Raw genomic sequence first — 24,170 nt, 5'->3', positions numbered from 1 at the left:
GAGGCTTTCAAAAGAAAAAATGTGTCATACTGCAGGCACTGGGGTGAGAAAATTGAGAAACTGAGAAATTATAGCCAGACCCCTAGATGGCCTAAAAAACTGCCATCCCGCAAATTACTTTATATTACTTGGTTTAAGTCTTTGGAGACCTATAGTATTTTAACATGTCAAAATGTGAAAAAGCCAGTGAGAACGAGTCTGTAGAGGTTCCTGTTATTTTCATCCTCATGACGAGGCTGTAACCATGGTGGAAAAAAACAGTCTCTGCATTTACAAATGAAGCATCATTCAGGAATGAGGTGAGGTTTAGGGAGAAGCCATTACTATAGCAGCTACATTGATGGGAGCATAGAAAACACACACGTGCACACACACACACACACTCACACCACACACACACACACGTGCAGGTACACACACTCACTTACACACTTGTATGCAAAGACACACACACACACACACAAGGCAAAGTACGTTGTTACTTTAAATATTGTGTTTCATAACCTTGCGTGTTGTACAAGCCAGGCAGTGGTGTAGTACATTGGTTAGGGAAGTGGGCTTTTAACTGGAAGGGTGCTGGTTAGATTCCCTGGCAGGGCACTCCTGTTGTACCTTTGCGTGCAAGATCTTCAGTGAAGTATCCGGCTTTTTAAATGGGTTGAAAGTAAAAATGTAATGCATGTAAGTCTCTCTGGATATGCGTTTCTGCTAAATGCTGAAATGTGGTGTGTGTGTGTGTGTGTGATTGTGCGTATATGTGTATGTGTGCGTGTGTGTGCATGGGCATGTGTGTGTGTGTGCGTGTGCGTGTGCGTATGTGTGTGTGTGTCCTCCAGCAGGAGAAAGATGACCAGTGGATGACGAAGCTGGTTCCTGGGATGAACGACTTTGTGCTGCTCCAGCACCTGCAGTGGAACACGCGCTACGAGGTGGAGATCACTGCCAGGAACGTGAAGGGCCTCTCCGAACCCACCTACTTCCAGTTCTCCATGCCTCAGAGACCTGACATCACGGGTATGAGCCGTTCCTACACCTGTCCCTCCTCCTCCTCCTCCTCCTCCTCCTCTCCCTCGCTCCCCTGGCTGCTCTCTCGCGCTGCACACCGCCAGTGGCTGTGCTTCACCCGGGTGCGATGCGGACGGACTCTGTGTGAGTGAAGGCTTCTGAGAAACGCAGGTCTGATTCTCAACGGTGCGGGAGTGTCGGTGAAAGGCTAAGCCGTCGCAGGCTCTCGTAAATTGTGCCGATGACGGTGCGGGGGATTAGGAAAAAGAACCTAAAGGCGCGACAGGTTCTTGGACTGTTAATCAATATCAAATCTGGAAGTGGATAGCCAGTAAGGGATTTTGACTGAATAGCTACTGGCATGTTAGGAAATGCAGCCCTTTGTATTTCAGTGCTCAAGCTGTCGTCTTTGCTATGAATCAGGCTTTGCAGTCCTAACCGATGCCCAGACTTACTGACTGCCAGCTGCTTCATGCTAATGTCTATTGTTTTAGAAACATTATGGAAATATTAAACCATAGCAGGAGCCTTTGCGCGGGCAGCCAGGTGCAGCATTCTGCCGAGACGGGAAGTGAATATGCTACAAACAAATCAATGGAGAATGGACCCATTGGAAGGATATATAAATCAACAGCATTGCTCGATGGCTTTTTTGTTTGGAGAGATTCATTCATAGTTCTATGTCAACAGTGTTCTGAGTTTGTTTATATAAAATATCAGATGGTGCACGTACCCACATCCTTGGGTTTATATCCTGGTATCTTTTCGCGGTAAAAGCAACCCACATCAGGTTTTTCTTTCATGAAAGCTTGAAGGTATTGGGTTCCCCATTGCGAGACCTCAAAAGAACATTCGTGTACATTCAGACAAGGCACACGCACGCGCGCTCACACACACACATGCACACACAGATATAAGCGCACATGCGTGTGCACGCACGCACGCAGACATGTACACCTGCACACACGCACACATGCACACACGCACACACACATTCTCTTACCTTAATTTAACTTAAAGCCAATTATTCCTAAATCTGTTTTTGTGATTGCTTATGTGACTACCAAATATGTCCCAGTTTACGGGTGAATAATCAGTTTTATATTTTGAACTGCAATCAAAGTGTCTTTTACTTTTTGTGCAGTTGCCATGAGATTTTTAATCATTGAAACATTGATACGATGCTAATACTAATCTCCAGTTAAAACTAATCTTCTTATTAATAAAAAGATTATTCTTAGGCATTGAGAGAGACAGAGTATTTCACAGGACTGGAATGACCCTACATTCCAATATGGGGAAAATGGTGAACCATCTGTGAAATATAAAACTTTTGTTATAATTAGTACATGAGTCATTGATTATTTCTTGACTGATTATTTTTATGAAATGAGGATGTTCTTTAGACCGTTAGAACCGAATAGATAATGATTTTGATACAGTGCAATAATTTTAAAGTATGCAAACAAAGCCCTTCTGTCAAAACTAGGACAAGAGTTGAACCACGTAAACTGAACCAAAACCAAAGACCTAAACCAAGCACAGTGAGAAATCAAGAAATAAGCAAGTAAAGTAAGGACCCATGCTAGGTGATCATTAGTGTTGTCCAGAGAATGCATGAGAATGGACAGACAAGCCCATGTGGGTTGCTGCCATTGGCAACAGCCGATATTCCACTCTGTCAATCTGAAGCTTATTACTCAAAACAATTATGGAAACAGTGAAGTCAACAGTTTTAGATTTTTAAAAAAAATAATAATGGATTGCTGAATTTTATTAAAAGATGCATAGCACTTTGATAACCCCAGATGTTCCAAGCCTTTGTGGAGCAGGCATGTGTCTGTGTTGTCTTTGTATGTACGGACAGAGTAGCATCAAGGGATGACCAGAACAATGGAAATTCATTCTGAATGCTTCACATGAACTAATGTGATCTCTGTTAGTCTGTAGTGATTCAGTTTTAAAGGATATGTTTTTATTAATAATTAAATATGCCATGGTCCCTTGCTGAATAATAGTTCATATTACATCTTTAAATGAATACTGTAAGTTCATAATGAATTATACAATAGACAAGGCAAGGCAAGTTTATTTATATAGCACACAGTGGCAATTCAAAGTGCTTTACATAGGCATAAAAGACAATCAAATTGCCGTTAATTACATACAAACACAATGATTACAATAATTATATTTTATGTACAGTACATAAAAATAGGCACAATCAATCTAAATGTGATATAAAAATATGCAGGGAATCAGCTTCACAAAAGTGATCATTACTGAAAGGATCACCTATGTGATTCTTTAACTTTACTCAAAAATTAAGACATGAATAAACTGATTCAGAACAATTAGCAATTGAATGGTTGGAAGTGTTTTTTTTAGCTGCTGCATTTCAGGCCTGCAAGCCTCCGTAGTCCTATTGATTATTTTGTTCCTTTCCAGACGATAGCTACTGTCAGTCACCCAGGGCAGGATGTCTACCTCTGACACACCGTGACACCATTACAGGCAGAGCTGTCATTTCCAGCATTGCGACCCCCACTGACAGGCACACAGAGTGGCAGTTGGCGCTGAAAGAGCTTTGTAAAACAACCCCTCTCCATTCTCTAACAGCAGGAAGGATACACGTGCACATTACTGCCCCCTGCTGGCCCTTTCTTTCCCCCCTAGTGCAAGAAGAAATGTCACCATGTGTTTGATACCACTTCAGATGGTGTTTTCACAAGTGGCAGCACTCTATCTAAGATCACCTGGTGAGATAGCAAGCTGTTCAGAGCTGCTTAAATGTTGCAAGCTTATAAAGGAGATGCAGAAACTTAAGAAAATTTGAAAGCTAATGATTTGTTTACCTGAAAGTACTCTTTACTCTTCAGTTTGATGCGTGCAGTGGGACAGAGTTTAATGTCAGTATAAACATGGGGAAGTCTTATTTCCGGAGGCCATGTGTGAAGTATTAATCACTACTTTCTCAGGAATTTTCTTTTTTAAAGGCTTTAATGTGCTGAGCTGAAAGAGCATGCTGTGGAGATTAAGAGTTTGTGATGTTTGTTTTGATGACTTTGTGCAAACATGCGCTGCCACATTGAACTTTTCATTTATTTCGGGTCTCAATTATAAATCAATTATAAAACGACTTAATATGAATTAATCATGACTGAGTAGGTGTATAATTGTCACAGAAATACTTTTGTTGTCAGCTATCCGTGTTCCCTACCTGTGCTTCTCACGTCAGAGAAACATGTCCTACCCAGTAGTGCGAGTAAATCGAATTAATCCTGATATAAATCAACATCAAACACATGCAAAGTTATTTTTGCCCCGAGAAAGAAATTTGAACGCTGGCTTAAAGTGCTGTAAGGCCGGTGTGAGACCGCTCGGCTGCGTTCAGAGGGAGTATTTATTTATTTATGTGGGTAGTGCAGAGACTAAACCCTGTGTCAGGGCTGCTTTTCAAATGGAAAACAAGCTCTAGCGATAGCGCGTTTAAACAAGGTCAGTCGATTGCCCGCCCGCTCTCATTATAAAAATGTATTGTGTGACAGAACCCAGGAGACATCAGAGAACAGAGGGGGGGCCGGTGAATTATGCTTTTAATTCATTTCAATAGAGCTCCACAAACGCGTTAATGCTTTTCTATCAGCTCCTATTCAGTGTATAGAGGTATTGCAAACATTGTTTTTAACCTTCTCATCGCTCGCTCAACCAAGGTCCAGCACTGCTGACACTGGTAAAAGCAGCGCTGGTTTTGATGGACAGACTGCTGGAGGCCATAACACTCAGTTTAACCACGAGAGCCTTCAAGGAATGCGTATCAGCAAATTAAATCGGAGAGGCAGCGTGACATTTTTGTCTCGACGGACATTTGCCAAAGAAAGAAGTGTTTCATCCGCCGCTATCAAAGAATTGTTAGAGTTGGAGACGGTTGTATTGGCCTTGTGTAAGTGTCATGTCTGTTCCCAGCAGCCGTGTTGCTGTGCTTTACAAGCGCGTTGCAGGTAAATGGACTGCATTTATATAGCGCTTTTATCCAAAGCGCTTTACAGTTGATGCCTCTCATTCACCAGAGCAGTTTGGGGTTAGGCGTCTTACTCAGGGACACTTTGACACGCCCAGGGCGGGGATCGAACCGTCAACCCTCCGACTGCCAGACAACCACTCTTACCTCCTGAGCTATGTCACCCCAGGTTTATGCCATTTGGCCACGCCGAGCGGTGTCTGAATGGCAGATGATAACTGTGTGCAGTCTGCCTATTGTGTTGCTGATAAAGATACATGACAAACAGTACAGTGGGCTAATGCACTAAGGCCTGGGTGAGAATGTTCTGTGAAATTTGAAATGTGTGTGTGTGTGTGTGTGTGTGTGTGTTCGCGTGTGCATGTGCGTATGTGTCTGTGTGTGTGTGTGTGTATATATATATATAGTGTGTGTGGATGTGGGAGTGTGTGTGTGTATGTGCGTGTATATATAAACATGTGTGTGCATGTGTGTGTATGTGTGTGTGTGTGTGCATGTAGACATGGGTATCTTCACAACCAAACAGTGATTAATTAACACATCCGTGACTGGTTTTGTGATTGTGCTGAAATATACAAATAAAAAATCAGGCGCGGATGTGTTAATTAATCGCCTTTTTTCTTTTTTTTCCCTCTCTCTCTCTCCTCCCCCTCCTTTTTGATATCTACGTTATAGCATTCGGTGTGTCTGCTATTTCTCTCCAAACGGCGCTGCTCTCCTACTCCCTTTGCATGCATAATGCATCTCATTCTGACCTGTCACTATCCACTGCTGTTTTTGTTTTGCAGTCAACTGCCACCAACCTGACTTCGCCGTTCTCGTAAAAAAATATATATATATATTCTCTGACTGCCACATCGGTTTCGATTTCTCGCACAGGCCTGTTTCCTCTTGCCCTTCGTAAACTCTCGTGAATCTTTTACTGGCTGTTGACTGCAACCCAGCGGTGTTGCTCCATATTTATTTCTGCGCTCTCATTACGGGGAACCTTCCACTACTTCAATGACAATCCCTTCTTTGTGCCATTTTGTTTCCTCACTGTTGAATATTCATCTGCTTCACACTGTTATATTCATTATTTTCTATTTCCATTAAATGTTTCAAATGGATTTTTTAAAAATATCATTAAAATTGCATATTTCTTTTCTGGATCTAAAAAAAAAAAGAGAAAAAAACGATCTCACATTATTAAAATGTGCCACTGTTAAATACTGAATTTCTAATACTGGACGCTCAACATTTTCTATAAATCATACATTTATGCGAAATGATGCCCATAAATAATGTGAGAACGCATTGTGCATTTTTCCACTGCTCCGTATGACTCATTGTGCTCTCCGCACACGCAGACGTACTCCTACACCTCTCTCTCATGTTTGGTGCGACTCCTGTCTGGAGTTTATTTGTTTTGTTCCCCGAACAGTCAGTCTCCTAACTGTGTCTCCTCCCCCCCATTCTCATTACAGATTAATGTCGTGAATCTCCCCACCACAGATGTGAAGGCTTTGCCCTGGCACTGGAGGGGGGGAGGGGGGAGGTAGGGGTGTTAATTGTTTGCCAGATGCATGATTTTTTGCAGTGGAGGACAATGAGAAGAACTGTTTAATTTGACCTCTTCTCATCACATCTCTCCACATTCTTAAGGGGTAATGCAAAGTCTCCTCCCATCGCCTCACCCTCTTATGAGACAGTCCTCCCATTAAATTTCCACCTCCCTCTCCTGAGACACCCCTCCTCTTTCCGTCTCCACATCTCTGTTGCCCTTCTGTACCATAAAAGTTTGTTGCTCGTTTGTGTGTGGAACTGTGCTTTCTGCGTTGCCCTGGAGTTCCCTGTGACCTACTCTAATCTGATCTCACGGTCAGAAGCCAGTCTTCAGTCTCTCACCTGAGGCAAAGAGTCTCTTCCTCCTGGATGCAGGCTCACCTCTGGCTGGCTCAGCTCAATATCTTTGAGGGTTTTAGATTGCTTGGTGCATTTGGCTGTGTCCTTCCTGAATAAGTCACGTGATCAAGAGCGGGTAAGCGATCTGCAACTTCTCTTCCTCCCTATTCTGTCTTTGTTGCTGTAGTAAAAGCAGTGGCAACAGCCCTATGTTCTGTTCTTGACCGTTTATGTGGAGGATACGAATCAACACACTATTTGCCAATTTAGATACCTTTTCAAGTAGGCCTGATTTAATAGATAATTCATCAGCCAAAAAGTACTTCTAATTGCAACATCTGTTGTTGCACTCCAGTTGAACCCACTTACCACAGTGAAGTACAGCAACATGTAGATATACAGCAGTGTGTGTGTGTGCATATATATATATATATACATATATATATATATATATTAATAACATTGTCTGGTTCAGAATATGTTTATTAAAATATATATCACATCCTATTTTCAGACTATTAATGAGGATGTAAATAATTTATTGTATAAATTATTTCTTCTTCAAGAAAATCTATTCCCGTGGTCATATGAAATCAGGATAATTGCATCGTCAATGAAGAACATGAATGCAATACTAATGTAGGGGCAGGTGGACAAAGATTCATATTTGTAAGGGGATTATATTGCTTAGAAATTATTCTATCTCATTATATGTATAACTTTATGTTCCAATTATTGTCTTAGCAGAATGCCATTACAGGTTAAAAAAAGAAAAGCGTAACTTTGTGTTTAAGTATGTGATGCTCTTGTGTGTGGGTTTACTAGTCACATCTTGACCCTGTCAAATCCAGATGTTAGCGACTAGGTTCACATTACCTAATATGATAATATCATTTCTGAATTATTTCCCTGAATTATCAGACCCTGAATTATTTGTCATTAAGGTTTAGCTGAAGCCTTAATCTCCCCTCAGTGAACCAAAACTGTTGTACGGTACAGAATACTGTATTTGCATCATGTGCATTCTTGGTATGTCACAATGCCTTCCAAAGTATTTTGACACAGGCACTGTTGTTCGCTCTAAGTTCTTAAAATAGAGGCTTTTAAATATAAGTTAATATATGCCTTAGTTTCTATGGCTTTGATTTGATTGGGTGTTGGGTGTGTAGATCAGTATATTCATTCCTGGGGTGGAGCTGGCCTGTCGTACAAATCAGCGCAAGCGATGATGAGAAACCGAGTGTTTCGCTTAGAACAACACAAAGAGTCCATTTTAACGATACGATACACTTAAACATCAAACTCTGATTAAGAAATATATATCCGATAACTCTATTTTCTGATTTCTCATTCCTACGTACTTGTCAAGCCGAAGACAGTGCCACCTGGGCATCTGTTCAGAGTTTTTTTTTAACTTCTTTAAGCTTGTGCCACCTAATAAACACCTCTAGTGGCGCAGTCCGTAGAGCGCTATCCACATGCTCAATGCGAGCCGCGGTTCGAATCCAACCGCCGACCCTTGTCGCGCATCTCTCCCTCCCTCTCTCTCCTCCTAATTCTTCCTGTCTCTCTGCACTGTTCGATCCAAAATGAAGCTGAAAAAAGCCCAATAAATAAATAAAATAAACACAATGCTGATATTAATCCCGCTCTGAGTATCCCTCTGTCCTCTCCACAGTGTGACACTGCCCTTGGGATATACCTGTACAGCAGTGCATGGAGAAATATCTGCCTGAACCTGGTTGCTCTGAACATTGTTGAAGGAAACTTGTAATGTTCGGTAGCGAAGTTTTTTTTTTTCCCAATCACTTTTTTGAATGTTACTCATTAGACTGAAACAAGCTGAAATTCACAGCACAGACCGTATTGAGGCTTATGACAAATAAATATCTCATACCACTGCTTTCCTGTTCCAAGTTTCTTTTTAATCTTGTCATTTATGACAGTTGCTAATTAATAGACTATACATATACTTATTTACATAGCAATGCCTGCTGCCTACCTGATCTAACAGAACATATGTCTAACATATTTTTGTAATTATGTAAATGTTTCCTCCGTCCCTCACACTAAGAGAATATCCAGCTATTGTATAATGTCTCATTATTTCTGTGCTCCAATGATATGATAACACGGCCTTGTAGCAGCATTGCGTTGTGTGATGGCTGTGTTTTGTTTTGTTTTGTTTTGTTTTTTTCCCAAGAGCTGGTACTTAAATGCTTCTCTATTGTCTGTCCTGTTCCTGCAAATTAAATAAATGGCTGCACCGTTTATAGCCGTTCATTACAATAATCACAGGGCTCATAAAGAACACTTCTGCCAGAGGAAAAATAAACACGTCCCAAAAAAAAAAAAACGTCCCTGGAAACTGGGCAATGCTCGGCAATTTGTCTCAAAAATCAAAAGTATTTCACCGTAAGTCGGAATTAAACAAGTTTCAGGGGACTTAATTTCAATATACAGCAGAAGATTTCCCCATGAATAATGAACAGCAGCATCTGAGCATGTGGCATGATATGGGCTTGAGTTTGAAAATTCACATCCAGCCGTTAAAAGTGGCCATTGGCTCATGATGCTCGGCGACTCATCTGACTGGCTGACACACGCATGGACAGAATTCCCACACACACACAGCCGGGCAGAAATTCATATAGGAGAGCAGTGTTATCACTCACCTTATATCAGCTAGTCCTTAATATTGTACGGGGAGAGGGCAGCTGACATACCGCTTTCTCATGGGAATATAATACCGTCGGTTTGTCCCTAATGTTGTTAATATAAATATACTGAAGAATGGCCAGGAGATGTCTTATGTTATTGCCTACAGTGCATTTGTCAACAAATTAATGTTGCGCTGCTTCTGTGGCAATAACTTACATGTGACACAGAGGCAGTTTCACGGGCACAGATTAAGCCTAGTCCTGGACTAAATTCAATTTTGAATGGAGATTCTTCATACAAAACTCAATTTAGTCCAGAGCAAAGCTTAATCTGTGTCTGTGAAACCGGCTCGCAGTGTTACAGTGTAGCCCTTTACGTTGAATTGTTAATGACAGTGCCGCTGACTCTACATGTGTACAAAAACAAGTGTGGTCCTGTATGCTCTGGCGTCTCAGTGCCGTATTCACAGTTTAGCACTGTAGCTAACGAGCTCACCGAGTTGGTTTCCATTATTTTTACACTTGCTCTTTGATGATAGTCTTCCGGATTGGCATTCCGCTTACAGATTCCAATTCTACTTTGAAGTCACTCCCACTCACAACGACTCTTCTCCCTCCTACTGACCTCCCCGAGCCTCACAAGCCGCTGCTCCTTATTCATTTTACTCCAGATTTAAAAACTTAACTGGAGTTACTCCAGTTAATAAACTCTGCTCCCCCTCACAGACCCTACTCAATGTAAACGACCTGTTACTTGAGCTTACTGCCTCAATAGGCCTGACTGAAAACAAAATGTAAACTTGCATTGCTGTTCGGTTCTGTTCAAGAGGGACGGGCCTGTTGAACGGGCACACTGGCCTTACATATGGAGGACTGACCTGGTCCATTTGCCCTCTGTAATGACTTGTGTGTTCTCTCCACACTGATAGGCCATGTGGGTATTTCATGAAGCAGGATTACTGAGTTAGCTGGATAACTGTGTTGAGTAAAACCTGGAACAGTTTTTTTTTTTTTTTTTTTACACATCAGTCCATGTTTCAGATTTGGGAGGGCTGTGGGTTGTACTCAGTGCAGTTATCCAGATAACTCCGTAATCCTGCTTTGTGAAACAGGGCCCAGTTCACAGTGGCTTCAAAATAACGTTTGCTTCATATCCTTAAATATGCACTCCCGTATGCCCTGAAGAATCCCCCACAATCATTACCGCACCAATTTATCTAACTTCATATAATCTGCAGTCTGTGTACCAAACTTGCTAAGTGCACTTTAATGATGCTAAGACTTCGCAAGCCATGCACTGTAATGCGGAGTCATTTGACTTGTCATCCACTTGACTGGATTTCATGTCAAAGCATTTGTGGATTTAAATTGCTCTTATGTGTCACAGAGCAGTGGCCCATCGTTAAAATGACGCTATCAAACATAAATGTGCTGCTGTATCGTATCTTAATCGTGAAGTGTTTGTCAGTCTGGTTATCAAGTGATTTTGATATTGCGTTCCTCATCGATTTTTCAACTCCGTTCACTCCCACACATTTCAGTCCGATCACATTTATTCTGGTGTGATTAATTGAGTCTTTTGAACCCATACATTGATGCATTCTGCCCGCTTGTGGGAAAGCAGGGTAACTAATATTAATGAGATTCTAAATACTGCTGTTAATGATGCCATAAATCAGGAACAAACCAGACTGCAAAGGGGAAGAGAGCGAGTGATAGATAGAGAGAGAGAGAGGTGTAAATCAGGAGAATGCAGCAATGATGAGAGAGAGCTTTGCGTTGCTCCCCCCCTGTGAGACTGAAGCATTCTGATTAGCATGGCAGCGAGGGCCCTAGCGCAAACCCGCCCACATCCTCCGAGTCTATTCACTGTCCAGCTACCTAAAAATCAACATGTCCTCTGAGGCAGCTCAAAGAGGAGACATTTCCTTTTGTCTGCAGTAGACGGATCTCTCTGTTCCCTCTCCATCCATCCCCCCTCCCCCTCCCCACCCAAAAGGAATGCAAATGGTCTCTACTGTGCCGGCAGGGGGACAGCCGGTGCAATAAACAAACAGCGCTATCACCTCGATTGCTCTGCAGCCCCCCGGATACGAACTGTCGCCCCCTGGAGGCTGGTCTCAGGACTGAGCTGAACTCTCGACCTCTAACCTCTATGCTACAACTTGTATAAACAGTAAAATACTATTTCCACATGCTGCATATTCATGTTTGCTATTAACATCTTTAGTGTTATCCTTTGTTTGGTTTTGTTGCAGTTGGGCATTGCCATTTGTTTCCATGGTTCCCGTGGACTCCAGTCCTGTTTTTTTTTGACGGTTGGGTATATGGCGAGAAAATTGAATTGAAAATTGAAAATTGTTTCAGGGTGATTCATTAGTATGACTTTCTCCGCCATATTTGCATATAGACGTCTTGACATTCAGTATCGGTGCAGTGCTTGCATGTGTGTAACTGTATGTTGTATCGTTCACTGTTTAGCTCCCACAGTTCATTGTGTTGTTAAGGTCACTGTTAGAGGCGTGTGCAAATAGCACTTGTCTATACACAGTGCCGTCACAAAATACACAGTTGTGTGCTTTGTAGGCTCAGCACGTCCAAAGACACGGCCACAAATCCCAGACAGACCACAACTCTTCTAAAGCAGCACTACGAGTGATAAGAGGCTAGTCTCTCATTTGCATGCCATGACACTCTGTGCATGACTTATCGTAGACAAGCCTGAACGGTTAATGTCAGCCGGAGTCATTTGGCGTAATTTGAGTTGGATACATAAGCTAAGGGTAGATGCTATTTTCTTAATCCTGTTCCGGAGTCAGAGAGTTAAGGGTACGTGCCATATATTTCACTGCTCAGACACTTCTTATTGTGTTGGAAAAAAAGTCCTACAAGATCATTCTGGCGGGCTTTTATTTTTGTGCAGGGGATTTGGGGCACAGAGCCTCTTCCTTCTTTAGTGTCTGTCACAAAAGAAACTGGTCCCATTTAGAAGCAGGGCAAGAACTTTCATTTGGACTCTTGTGAATGTAATGAGAAGCACTGCTATTGATGTAAGGGGCGGAATACTTCTGAAATCAAATATATATATATAAATATAAATATATAAATAAGAAGAAAAAAAGCGCTTTCAAAGGATCTGAAAAATAAACGTTTCGATTAAATATTTGGCATCGCTTACTTGTGAAGTGTATTAACATTTCGTCTTTTAACAAAATTTAAAAACCGATCTTCATATCAAATAATTATAGAGATAAACCGTCAAATAACCATTGTTGAGTTCTGCTCAACAGTCATATTCAGTCCCTCTGCAGTGTTTTCCTTTTCTGAAGTGTAAAAAAAAACCGTCGCTGAGTGTTTCTTTATGAGGCTCATGACTTTCCTCAAGGATATCGAGTTAAGTCAAATTGAGGGGGGAATACATTTATTTTGCCCGAAGCATTGCTCCATATTTGTCTTTAAATTAGCTCAAAGAGATAAACCAATAAACAGAAGCCTTTGGTAATAAGAAATATTGATCAAACATCATGCAGTTAGTGCCTTCACTCCTCCCCCCCAAAAAAACTGCATTAAAATAGAGTGATTGGTCATGGCAGCTTTAATTGGAAATATGTTGCCACAGGGTGTTCTTGCTTCATAGTGTGATATGTTTTGTTACATCTAAGCCACTTATAAGTTTAGAACATGAGTCTGGCTCCCATGACTATACTCAATAGTATGGGCATATCCTTGGTTTGGGGATCGGGGAGGACGATGTTGTGATTTTGTGCAGTTTATGAACCTTGAGAATTAAACCAGTATGGACTCTAGAGCAGCGTGTGGACTGAGGCACTAGTGACTGAAGAAGAACCAGAAGATTGTGTTCTGTGTGAGATTTGAAGCAAAGCTGCTTTCTGACAAATTGAATTAAATTAATTTTAGGCAGGGCAAGTATACACCATTCACAGGAGCACTGTGAATTGCCCAGATCTGTAATTTCTCAGTATTGCGTAAGACATGTCCTCTGGCAAAGGTGTTCTGCTTCGCCTAAGCTCCAAAGGCTGTCCTTTTTACCCATAGCAATTGGGATTTAATCACACTATCTGCTAGTGACTGCTTAAAACTATTTATGGCTTGATGGACTGGTTATTCCAAGGTTATTCTGAGGTTCTGAGTTCTGCAAGAAGGCTCTTGCTTGCCCCCTCTGTGTCCCCTCCAAAGCTGCCAGAGTAACAGAGAGGTAGTCATGAACAGAGGTGGAAAGTTCGGGGGTCAGTAACAGTCACTGGTCCTGCAATGTGTTTCATCTGCCCAGGAAGTCAGCCAGCTGATTTCACTCATTAGTCCTACCTCCTGGCTGAAGAACACGTGCTATTTAGCAAATCCAGGTGATTGGTACAAAATACAGGGACTTTTACTTTCTGAATCTGTATTTTCCACCTCTGGTTAAAATCCAGCTATGCTGCTCACTGCCGTGGACATTGGAAGAAGCTGAGCAGGTTACAAGAACATGTGATTCCTGTCCACAGGAGCATCAGGTGACATTGCGGTCTCTTGACCGGCTCCAAGGCAGCGTCAGTCAGCGTCGCCGCGGTCCATGGCAGCATCAGGCGGCATTGCGGTTACTTGGCGGGTTGTGACGTTTGCTCTCTGGCCTGTCTCAGCAGACTCCCTGTTCAGCGGCCTGGGGCTCGGCGCGGTGGTGGGGCTGGGCCTGGCGGCCCTCTTGCTGGTGCTGGTGGCCGTGGACGTCAGCTGCTTCTTCCTCAGGCAGTGCGGCCTCCTCATGTGCATCACCAAGAAGCTCTGCGGCAAGAAGAGCGCCACCAGCAGCAAGAGCAAAGACATGGAGGAGGGCAAAGCCGCCTACCTGTGAGTGTCATCCACACCGTGTCCTTCTACCCAGTTCCCGCCGAACAAAATCACTCACCGCACCTGCACCTCCATCCCTCTGCATTCACTCCCCCCTCCATATCGCCACATCAAATTATTCTACTCTTTTCTCTATCTGCTCCTGTGTAGTGTAATGATTACTGAGCTGGCAGGGTCAGTTTCCTGGTAGGGCACTGCCCTTGTGCCCTAGGGCAAAGTACACAGTATATATCCTGCTGTATTAATGGATGTTATGACAAAAAAATGAAAAACCTGTGTAAGTAGCTAAATGCCCAAAGTCAAATGATTCTGTCCAACTGCCTCCTCCCATTCATTTCTGTCTTCCTCCTGTTCCATATTTCTCATCTCTACCTCCTTTTCTCAACTTTTGTGATAATTTATGATCATCAATCCTCACTGTTCATTTGACAACTTCTTTTTTTTTTAACAACAATACAGGTCTACTTATATTTCTGCATGCATGTGCCCATTTGCCTGTGAATGCATTGCTCATCTTGCCAGGTTTTCTGTTTGAAGGCATCTTTCATCAGTATACACCACATATTGAATCAGACTCAGTGGGAGGTGAAATCTCACTCCAAATCAGTCAAACACACTATTTAAACTATAACACAAACTGACTAGTCTCCAATTAAACAATAATAGTGGTAGTGAATCACATTTCATGTTTTCATAATCATGAATTTGTGGATCTTTCAATTCACATTTGCCTAAATATCTAGTGGAAGAGAATATAAAAATGTAATTTTGTCATCGGGTTTAAAAAGCTAGTTGCTAGTTTTCGATGAACTGTTGCTTGAACCTCAACAAAGTGATATAAAAGCCACGTCTAAGTCTGAGGCCTCGTACACACTGGCGTTAAAATACATATCGAAAATCGTTTTGCCTCATTTAAAATTCCACACTATCTGGTTTAGAAAATGATTTTATTTAAAACCCATCGAGGTAGGATCAAAAACATTTTGAAAACCCTGAATTGATTTTAGCTGTTAATGTCTACAGTCTTTGAAACCTACCTGTAGAATCATTTCTTGCGTCATAAATAAACCATTCCATTGGTGGTGCTTGCGAGTTCCGAGGGAATTTCTTCATAGTTAATACTTTTACATTTTTGTTTATTTTACTGTAATAAAAATATTAAATCTGTAGGTCAAATATTTGATTTGTCGGTCACAGTTAGATAGAGAAGGAGACATGTTGCAAAGACCTGGAAAGCCACAAATCAGTCCATGTTGTTTTTTTTTTGTTTTTGTTTTTTTGTTTTTTGTACTGCGTGGTGCGCATTCTGGGTTTTCTGAGCCACCTAATGCATTTGAGTGCACAAACAGGTCAAGGTTGCGAAAACCTCTCAACTAAATCATTACCAAAAGGTATCAAGACTGAAACCGTGTACGAGGCCTTAGTGATAATGAATCAGTGTCTGAGTCACATTGAAAGGCTTATAGTGATGGTGAATCTGAGCTTGAGACTCAAAGAACGACTTGAACCTGTTTGTTCGAGTCACATTGAAATACTGATAGTGAATCTAAGTTTAAGAATCAGGGAAATACTTGTAGTGGTACTGAACCTGTTTGTCCGAGTCACATTGAAATACTGATAGTGAATCTAAGTTTAGAATCAGGAATACTTGTAGTGTACTGAACCTGTTTGTCCGAGTCACATTGAAATACTGATAGTGAATCTAAGTTTAAGAATCAGGGAAATACTTGTAGTGGTACTGAACCTGTTTGTCCGAGTCACATTGAAATACTGATAGTGAATCTAAGTTTAAGAATCAGGGAAATACTTGTAGTGGTACTGAACCTGTTTGTCCGAGTCACATTGAAAGGCTGATGGTGAATTTGAGCTTGAGAATCAGGGAAAGGCCTGTTGTGGTACTGTGAACCTGATTGTCCGAGTCGCATTGAAAGGCTGATAGTGAATCTAAGTTTGAGACTCAGGGAAAGACTTGCGGAGGAACTTAATCTGTGTGTCTGAGTCGCAGTGAAAGGCTGTGTTGGAGCCCCATACATCGCTGACACTAAAATAACACGCAGCATGCATCAAAGAGCCTGCTGCGAATAAGGACAGTGCCCCAGCGCAAACATCTGACACGCTCTCCCGTCCTCTCTCTCTCCGCGCGAAAGCCCCGCTGCACCGCTCCTTTTAAGAGCGATTAGGGCTCCCAGTTAAAATGGCCGCCGTCTCCCCGCGAGCACGCTGAGCGCGGCTTCACTGCTCAGCGGCTTCCAGATAACAGACAGTCCCACATCGCCCGAGCCCTGCGTGGCCCCCAGTGCGGCGGCCAATGAGAGGAGGAAACGGAGGCCGTCTCTGCTCTGTGCTGTGTGGTCCCCGTCAGCCCCATCTCTAACGCCTGCGTTGTGTTTGTGTGTGCGTGCGTGCGTGTGTGTGTGTGTGCGTGTGTGTGCGCGTGCGTGTTCACGTGCGCGCGGATGTGTGCGAGAGCAGGAACGATGGGTCGAAGGAGCCCATCGTTGAGATGCGAACGGAAGAGGAGAGAATAACTAACCCCGATGATGGGAGCCCAGTGATCGAGCCCAATGAGACCACACCACTCACAGAACCAGAGTAAGACCCGCCTTTGGCAAGCGCTGCAGCACTAGGGCAGAGCAGGGGAGGAAAAGGCCAGTCCCTATTGTCTTATGCACTGCTGTAGTTCTGTAAGGTGAGCAGCCAGGTAAGTGAGTCAAGCAGACGAATGAGGAGACTGATCCGATCCATTTCAATCCAGCCAATTCAGGGAATTAATCGAAATTCAGCTCATGAATTGACAAATGGTTCCCTCTGGCACAGAGGATTTCTTTCGGTTTATGAATGGAATTTCAATTCTGGATCGACTTAACTGAAATGGAATTGACCCCGGCCGTGCGGCATAGTGTTAGGCACTAAGGAAAGTGATAGTGTAATTGCATTCATTTAGAGAGTCAGGGGAGTGGAGGAGCAGTGTGGTGTAGTACCGCTGCAGGGGAGTGAGAACAGGGGGCCGAGAGGCATTAGGATGCGAGCTGAGGGAAGTGGCTTATTGCCATAGCAATAGTGAGAAAAGAAAAGAGCCAGCACTTTTGCAGTGTGGGGTAATAGTCTAGGACTGTAGTACATTGAATGCTGCAGGTTTAAATACCAGTTTAGCTATTGCTGTTCTACAAATGAGAAGCGGCTCAAAAAGTTAAGAATTTGTCCTGTGAAACAAGATACCATGTAAGTAATTTACTGTAAAGTAGATCTGGATAAGGCTGATTATGTATATAATTGGATTGGGCATGCAATCATTTGACAGTGGAAGCATCATATTGTGGTGATAAGGGAAATATTAGTGGAGTGGTGTGGTCTAAGTAATATAGGACACATAATTTTCATAAAAGAGAAAGCCCCAAAATAACGTCATCATAGCATAGCTTATACTCCCAAACGTGAAAGCTCACTTAATTCTTGGACGTGAAATCATGAATATCAAACAACTGACTATGATTTAGAAATCCTATTTCACTTCAGTGTCTGTAGTCAAGCATGATGGGCTGTCTAATGAATGTGAACCAGCATCTGTGGATTGTTGTCCACACTTTTTCACCAGAGTCCTACCAGAGATGACGTTCTCAATCTTATCCAGAAATAGCCAGTATGGCTTCAGGCTTTTATTACAACCAAGCAGTTACACGCCTGATTCTACTAATCAACCACTAGAGGCTTTGCAAAGGATCTTGATTAGTAGAATCAGGTGTGTAACTGCTTGGTTGGAACAAAAAGCCTGCACCCACACCGGCCCTTTCTGGGTAAGATTGAGGACCCCTGCCACAGAGTCTGATCAAAGAAGTTCGTTATTAGGTGCCGTGTGTGAACGCACACAGCCAATGGCCATCGTTCTCTTATGTCACTGGATGTTATTTCCACAGGAAGTTGCCCCTGAAAGAGGAGAACGGCAAAGAGACTCTCAAGACGGACGGCATCGAGATCAAAGTCCACGGCGACAGCAGCATCCTGTCCAAGGAGGAGGACAGCAAAGCGTAATGGAGGCCATCTCCATCACACAGAAACATTCAGAGCAAGCTACCCTGAGACCAAAACCACGAAATACACAAGAAAAACAAAGAAGAAGAAGTTATAATCCTCCATTAATAATCAGTATGTTAGGGCACCAAGGAGGCAACTTGTAAATATGACTGGGATGAAGACCACTCTGATAGTTTTGTGATAAATTGGTAATGTTCTTTCGGAAAATGCCACCAGATGTTGATGTCACCCGTTGATCAGTGATTTGTTTTTGTTGTTTTTTTTTCTTTCTTTTTTTTAAAACTATAAGCCTTTGCCGTTGCTTCGGTGTTTCCTCTCCACGTGAAGAGACGCTCAGGCCCAGATCTGTGAAAGGTTTGTGGAGGTTTTTCACCCACACACCACTGCAGAACGTGGCATCGTGTGGAAGGATATTCACTGAATGAAAGGGATGATATTTGCGTGTCTCAAGTATCAGAAAATTGTGGATTTTTTTTTTTTTCCACTTGCTACTTGGCCTTCAACAGCATATTTCATTGTGGGCATTCTGACAGAGGAGCCACAAGGTTTTGGGAGTGGATTAGTACAAGTCAAATTCTGATTACATTTATCAGGAGGTAACTGCTTGAGGCATGACTATGTGTCTTGTTTAAGAGCTTTCATTTCAAGCAGGAGCAGGAGAATGAAGGTTTAAAGGCCTGGAAATAGGTTTAATCAGAATTCAGTCAATAGCCATGTAATAATTGTTTCAGCAAAATAAAATAAGATGGAGCTTAACCAGCATATCATCTGTTGCTTAGCTATTAACTGTTTATTAATTATTGCTGTGCTTACACAGATTTATAAATACAGAATTCAACTTCCCCCTCAATGGCATTACATACTGTACAGGGAGAGATTGTTGCATTCCAACACGTCAGCTTAATTCACTCTGATTCATCTGGAAATGCATTTCATTCCCTAGCAACATCTAAACAAACTGAGAACATCTAAACAAATTAAGCAAAGGATTTTTGTTTTGACATGTCTCAAACACATACTTTGAGCAATTGTTTATAGCCATATTGTGACCTGTCTCCCATCAATCAGTGGAAATGTATACAGAAACCAGATGCACAATCTCACAGAATGTGCAAATTGTGCATAGAGGCAATGTCATCATTTAGAAAAACTGTTTTATTTGTGAAAATGAGAGATGAGATGGCAATTAGTTTTTTTTTTTGATAATACTTTCTGTATTATCATCCGTACATCATAACCAAGCCAACCCCATTTGGTAAAGCCACAAAACTAGTTAAGAGAAGTGAGTGATAGTTTGCTGATTTATTATTACTATTATTTTTTGCATAATTCCATTTAAAAAAATATCCTGCTTGAGAACAAAAGTATTTGCAAATGAAATGAACTGTAATATGCAATTTCAGATGCAAATTCCTGCTCCTGCAGTCCTCTCAGCAGAGAGACGGGGAGAATGAAAGAGTCCTCACAATCCGCTTGATGGTCCCTCTGCTCAGAATGGCCTCGTTTGTTAGCTGTGTCAGATATGGGTGGCCTCAGTTCCACCGGTTGGAGGGAGAACACTCTGCTCCTCTCATACTGTGCTGCTGTGTATTTTGTTCTGTCATTCATACTGCCATTTTGGTGCCTCTGCTGGTATGATGATGGGTTGGGGGTGGGGTGGGGGGGGGGGGTCTTGTGTGGGTAAAGTTTGTGTGTACGAGTGTGTGTGTTTGTGTGAGTGTTGAGAGAAAGAGCATGCGTGTGCTGTGGTATCACCCGTTCCGTGCTGGAATGTCGCTCATGGTAAATACGTGTGTACTGTAGGTCGTTGTGTCACTGCTGTAGGAGGTCGTGGTGTCCCGTCGGCTGGCCCTCGCCACTGTCTTTGGCCTCGTGTATCTGAGTGTGACGTTCAAAAATCATGTCCAGGATGCCACGGTTTTTTTGGCGGTCCCCGAGGAAGGTCTCGCAGCTTACGTCCTAGGTACGGTCCTCTCTGCCTGTGAACAAGACACTTTGAGTTGGAAGTTTAGCACGTCATCAAATGTAGTATTTCTTAGATATCTGCTTCTTATGAATCGATAGGATGCAGTACATTGTGGAACCACTGTTGTACATCACCATTATGTTCCTGTGTGTATCCTTTCTTTAGTACATATACTTGGTAAATTTGGTCACATATTCATCTTATTTTGTGATATCTGTTTTATTTGGTTGTGGATAATTGTAAAAAAAAATATACATAATATATATTATATATAGTATATTGAAAAAAGTAAAATGCAGTTCTGAAAATTCACAGGTCAGTCTTTGGAATATCTTTCACTTCTCCCTTATTAAATAAATTTGCATCATATTGTGGTTCTGAAATATAAAATATATTTAAAAATTGATTCATCACTGTTCCCAAATCCCATAAAAACTTTAAAAAGTAAGAGGGAAAATGGTGGATTTTGTTTAGTGATTTGTAAAGTGAGTTGTCTTCTGCTGGCTTGGTAAATGGGTATATTCTCCTGTTGGCTAATCATTATCCCCAACCTGATGACTGAAAATATGAAGCAAATGGTGCTTTTGCAGTTTCTTTCTCTCATGCCACTCACAGCTGAAACCCAGTGTGTATGCAGGTTTATTTTCTGTAGATGACAGAAAGCAGTACAAATTCACATCCCCTTGCACAATGGTAAGGGCTGTGGCTAATGTGTCTGCACTTCATTCATCCTGTAAGACTAAGGCTAAAGGGCTTATTCTGTCGTACATTTTCATTTCTGAAATCGAGAGCCCTGTGCAGCCATCTTATTTGGCTCCTCAATGCTTACCATTCAGCAATGCAAATATACTTAGAAAAACAGCCTTGCCAGAGTTCACCAAACTAGCAACTCTTTGTAATACATGCCTGATGAAAACTAATCCCCCCACCCCCCATGTTATTATGCCGCTGTTCAATAAACTGTCTGAGTACAGAGTAACTGCTACATCCCCAAAGCCTCCCCACTGGATGGAATATCTAGGAGAACATTAATAGGCTACAGCCAGAACATAATTCAGCCGTTCTTCATCTTCAGCCTGTACGGTGAATCCTCTTTTAAATCTGCAGTGCTCCTCACAAGCATATTGACCAATTTGTGGAATAAGACCACACGGAGCGGTTGGCGTCCGGTCGATACAAGCTCTGTCAGTTTCAGTCAGAGAAAAAAGGGCAGCGGCCAAGGTGAAAACAGAGGAGACCAGGGTAAACCAGGGTGCTCAAGTCAAACCGATCCAAACACAAAATGCAGGGAGGCTTCATTGAATGTGGCATGGTGCAAAGTAAAATAATGCGAAGACAAACCAAAACCAGCCGGCACTATAAGCTTGGGTTTCTGCTCCCAGAGCAAAAATAAATAGGCTAAATTGACAGACTAAATATTTCAAACAAAAAACCAACAAGCTGCACAACATTACCGATCAAGATGGTGCAACAGGCAGTGCAATCCATGCGCTGAATTGGTAAGCAGGTGTGGTTTCACTCAGAAAGAATTTCCACCGCATCTTCCTGCATTTTTTTATTTTATTTTATTTTTTATTTTTTCCAGAGAACAGAAAAATGGCTGGTAGTATTATCGGACATGAATGTCACCATTAAGTAATTAAGTATGCGTGCATAATATTGACATAATAATATGTCAATATTAAATAGAAGTAACACTTTGGCTATTAAAAGCAATTGAGCGTGAAGGCCAATCACATCCTGAATTAACCCTTTAGAAGTAATGAGAAAATCAACAAGGATTCAAAAGGAACAATGACTAGAGGTGCATGAAAAACACTGAAATTCATCACAAACAGGCTGGGCGTCGCCTGAGAGTGGCCAGTGTCAGTTGTGGCCCATCAGTTGCCGCGGGCAGAGCAGATGGACTGTGACTATGGCTGAGAAATTGCTAAGCCTTTAATGTCAAATACCTTTGTTTTTCTGTCATCTGGGAAAGTGTGGCTATTGTCAAAACTGTTCTCCCTCGGTCTGATTTGTTGACGATGGCTTTGTCTCGTGGCAATTACAGCTGTCACAAAACGAAAGCCTGACTCCAGGCCAACTTTGAAATTGAATACTTGCTAAATTCAAAACAACCAACTGTGCAGAATGTATGACAGTTTTTCTTTTCTTTTTTTCCCCTTTGTTGCGCGAACATCTAAAAATAAAAATATTGGAAATTATATATGTATTGTATCAACAGGCAACAGTGCCTGTGTCATTATCCGTGGTTGTTAATTGTGACTTTTGATCCGGTTTTTAAGTGTTTCTGGTGTTCGCGAATGAAGAGTCTCAAATTAAATGCAACACTTTAGTGCCCCAGAGAATTTAATTATACCCAACTTTTCTCACCATTTTAGCGCAATGCATACGTCTGACACCATAAAATATTAATTTACATTGATTTACTTAAGTGGAGTTCTGCCAATGATGAGTTTACTGTAAGTGTTGAGGCAAGTGTTGAAAACGAAGTGCATGCATGTTCACAGTGATAATGTAACAATAATCTTTTGTTCTTTCTACTGGGGATGTGCTTCACAATCCAAATCATAATGATTGAAAGTGGTGATCATTTCACTCTTTGCTCATAATTCAATAACAATATCAGGGTTTGATGGGGATATTATATTGGCTCCGCTAGACCCTGGCTGGATCAAAACTTTTGTCTAGATGGGATCTAGATAAAATGCTGAGCCAGTCTTTTCATTATACCATTCAACTAGCTTTTAAATGTATCACCTTTTATGTATGCACAAATTACTCTGCCTATTTTGGTCTCTGGTGCCACTGAACATAATTGTCTTTTTTTAGGCAGATCAAGGAGACATGGAGACAGTCATAAACCATTTTCTAACAGCTTGGACAGCACATTGTCATATTTCAGTTACAGTGTGTGTGTATGTGCAGAACGTGGATTGTCTGCTGAACAATCGTTACACACTGCATGTGCGGTATAGTATTCCCTATTTCTGTTTCCCTGGACAATGCACATGAATGAGTGAACATAAATAATTATGGGGGGATTTTGTTTTGCCAAAGTCTATACGGCCAGCTGAGCAGATTGACATTGCTGCCTATGAGAGGCTTTTTTGACTGTAAATAAGAATCCGGAGTTAATCCGCTGTGATATTTGTTCTTGGTCTTTCTTATGTATCATTTTTGGATTGACTTTGCCACACTGCCCCCCAACTCTCCCCACCCCACTCCACCCCAGCCCAACCCAAATCACCTCCACAGAAAATTCTGGTGTTTTTCTACTCTGTATGTTCTACCAGGGGAGAAGGCAGTGCACTCCCCACCTCTATCAATGGAACAGCTAGCCACTGTAATTTTCACCTGTAAATAAAAGTGTGCTGATATAAAGAAACATGCTTGTAACAGCCGCCTGGAGATGTCTTTTTTTGTGGCATTACCTAGTCCTTGAGATGGTTTTTTTGTACTATTTTCTGCCTCTATATGTTTTTTTTCCTGTGTGTCTGTCTGCTTCTGGGGGTGCCTTGCTAATTTGTTTTGGTTTCTGGAGCTAAAATAAAACACAGTGAATCCATTTGTGTATTGTTAAACACACAGCGCTCGACAGTGCCCTCCACAGAACAGGGTGTACAACTGCAGTGAGCCAGGAGCAGAAATATGCTGGACAATTATTGTAAAGATATTTCTCTGAGCAGTTTACTCCATTTAATTGGAGTTCCTGGTGTCTCAGTGGGATATTTTCCCACAGGAGTCAGGCACA

General features: G+C 41.9%; 1 protein-coding gene across 10 annotated transcripts in view; it reads left to right on the top strand.

Annotated features, from left to right (window-relative positions):
- Positions 1-23,815, top strand: part of LOC135241228 (neural cell adhesion molecule 2-like) — a 258,308-nt gene extending 234,493 nt beyond the window's left edge. For 2 of the 10 annotated variants that reach the window (XM_064311443.1, XM_064311451.1), the window contains 4 exons: positions 837-1,014; positions 14,211-14,418; positions 16,891-17,010; positions 18,333-23,815. In XM_064311443.1, the coding sequence (XP_064167513.1) occupies positions 837-1,014; positions 14,211-14,418; positions 16,891-17,010; positions 18,333-18,447 (621 nt within the window). In that variant the 3' untranslated portion in view covers positions 18,448-23,815. The other 8 variants (XM_064311446.1, XM_064311445.1, XM_064311444.1 and 5 more) reach the window with 8 other exon arrangements.
- Positions 23,816-24,170: the final 355 nt, after the last annotated feature.

Source organism: Anguilla rostrata, chromosome 15 (genome assembly GCF_018555375.3).
Source record: "Anguilla rostrata isolate EN2019 chromosome 15, ASM1855537v3, whole genome shotgun sequence".
In the NCBI taxonomy this organism is placed as follows: Eukaryota; Metazoa; Chordata; class Actinopteri; order Anguilliformes; family Anguillidae; genus Anguilla; species Anguilla rostrata.
The sequence above is the reverse complement of the archived record's forward strand: the minus strand, read 5'-3'. Positions and strand labels throughout refer to the sequence as shown.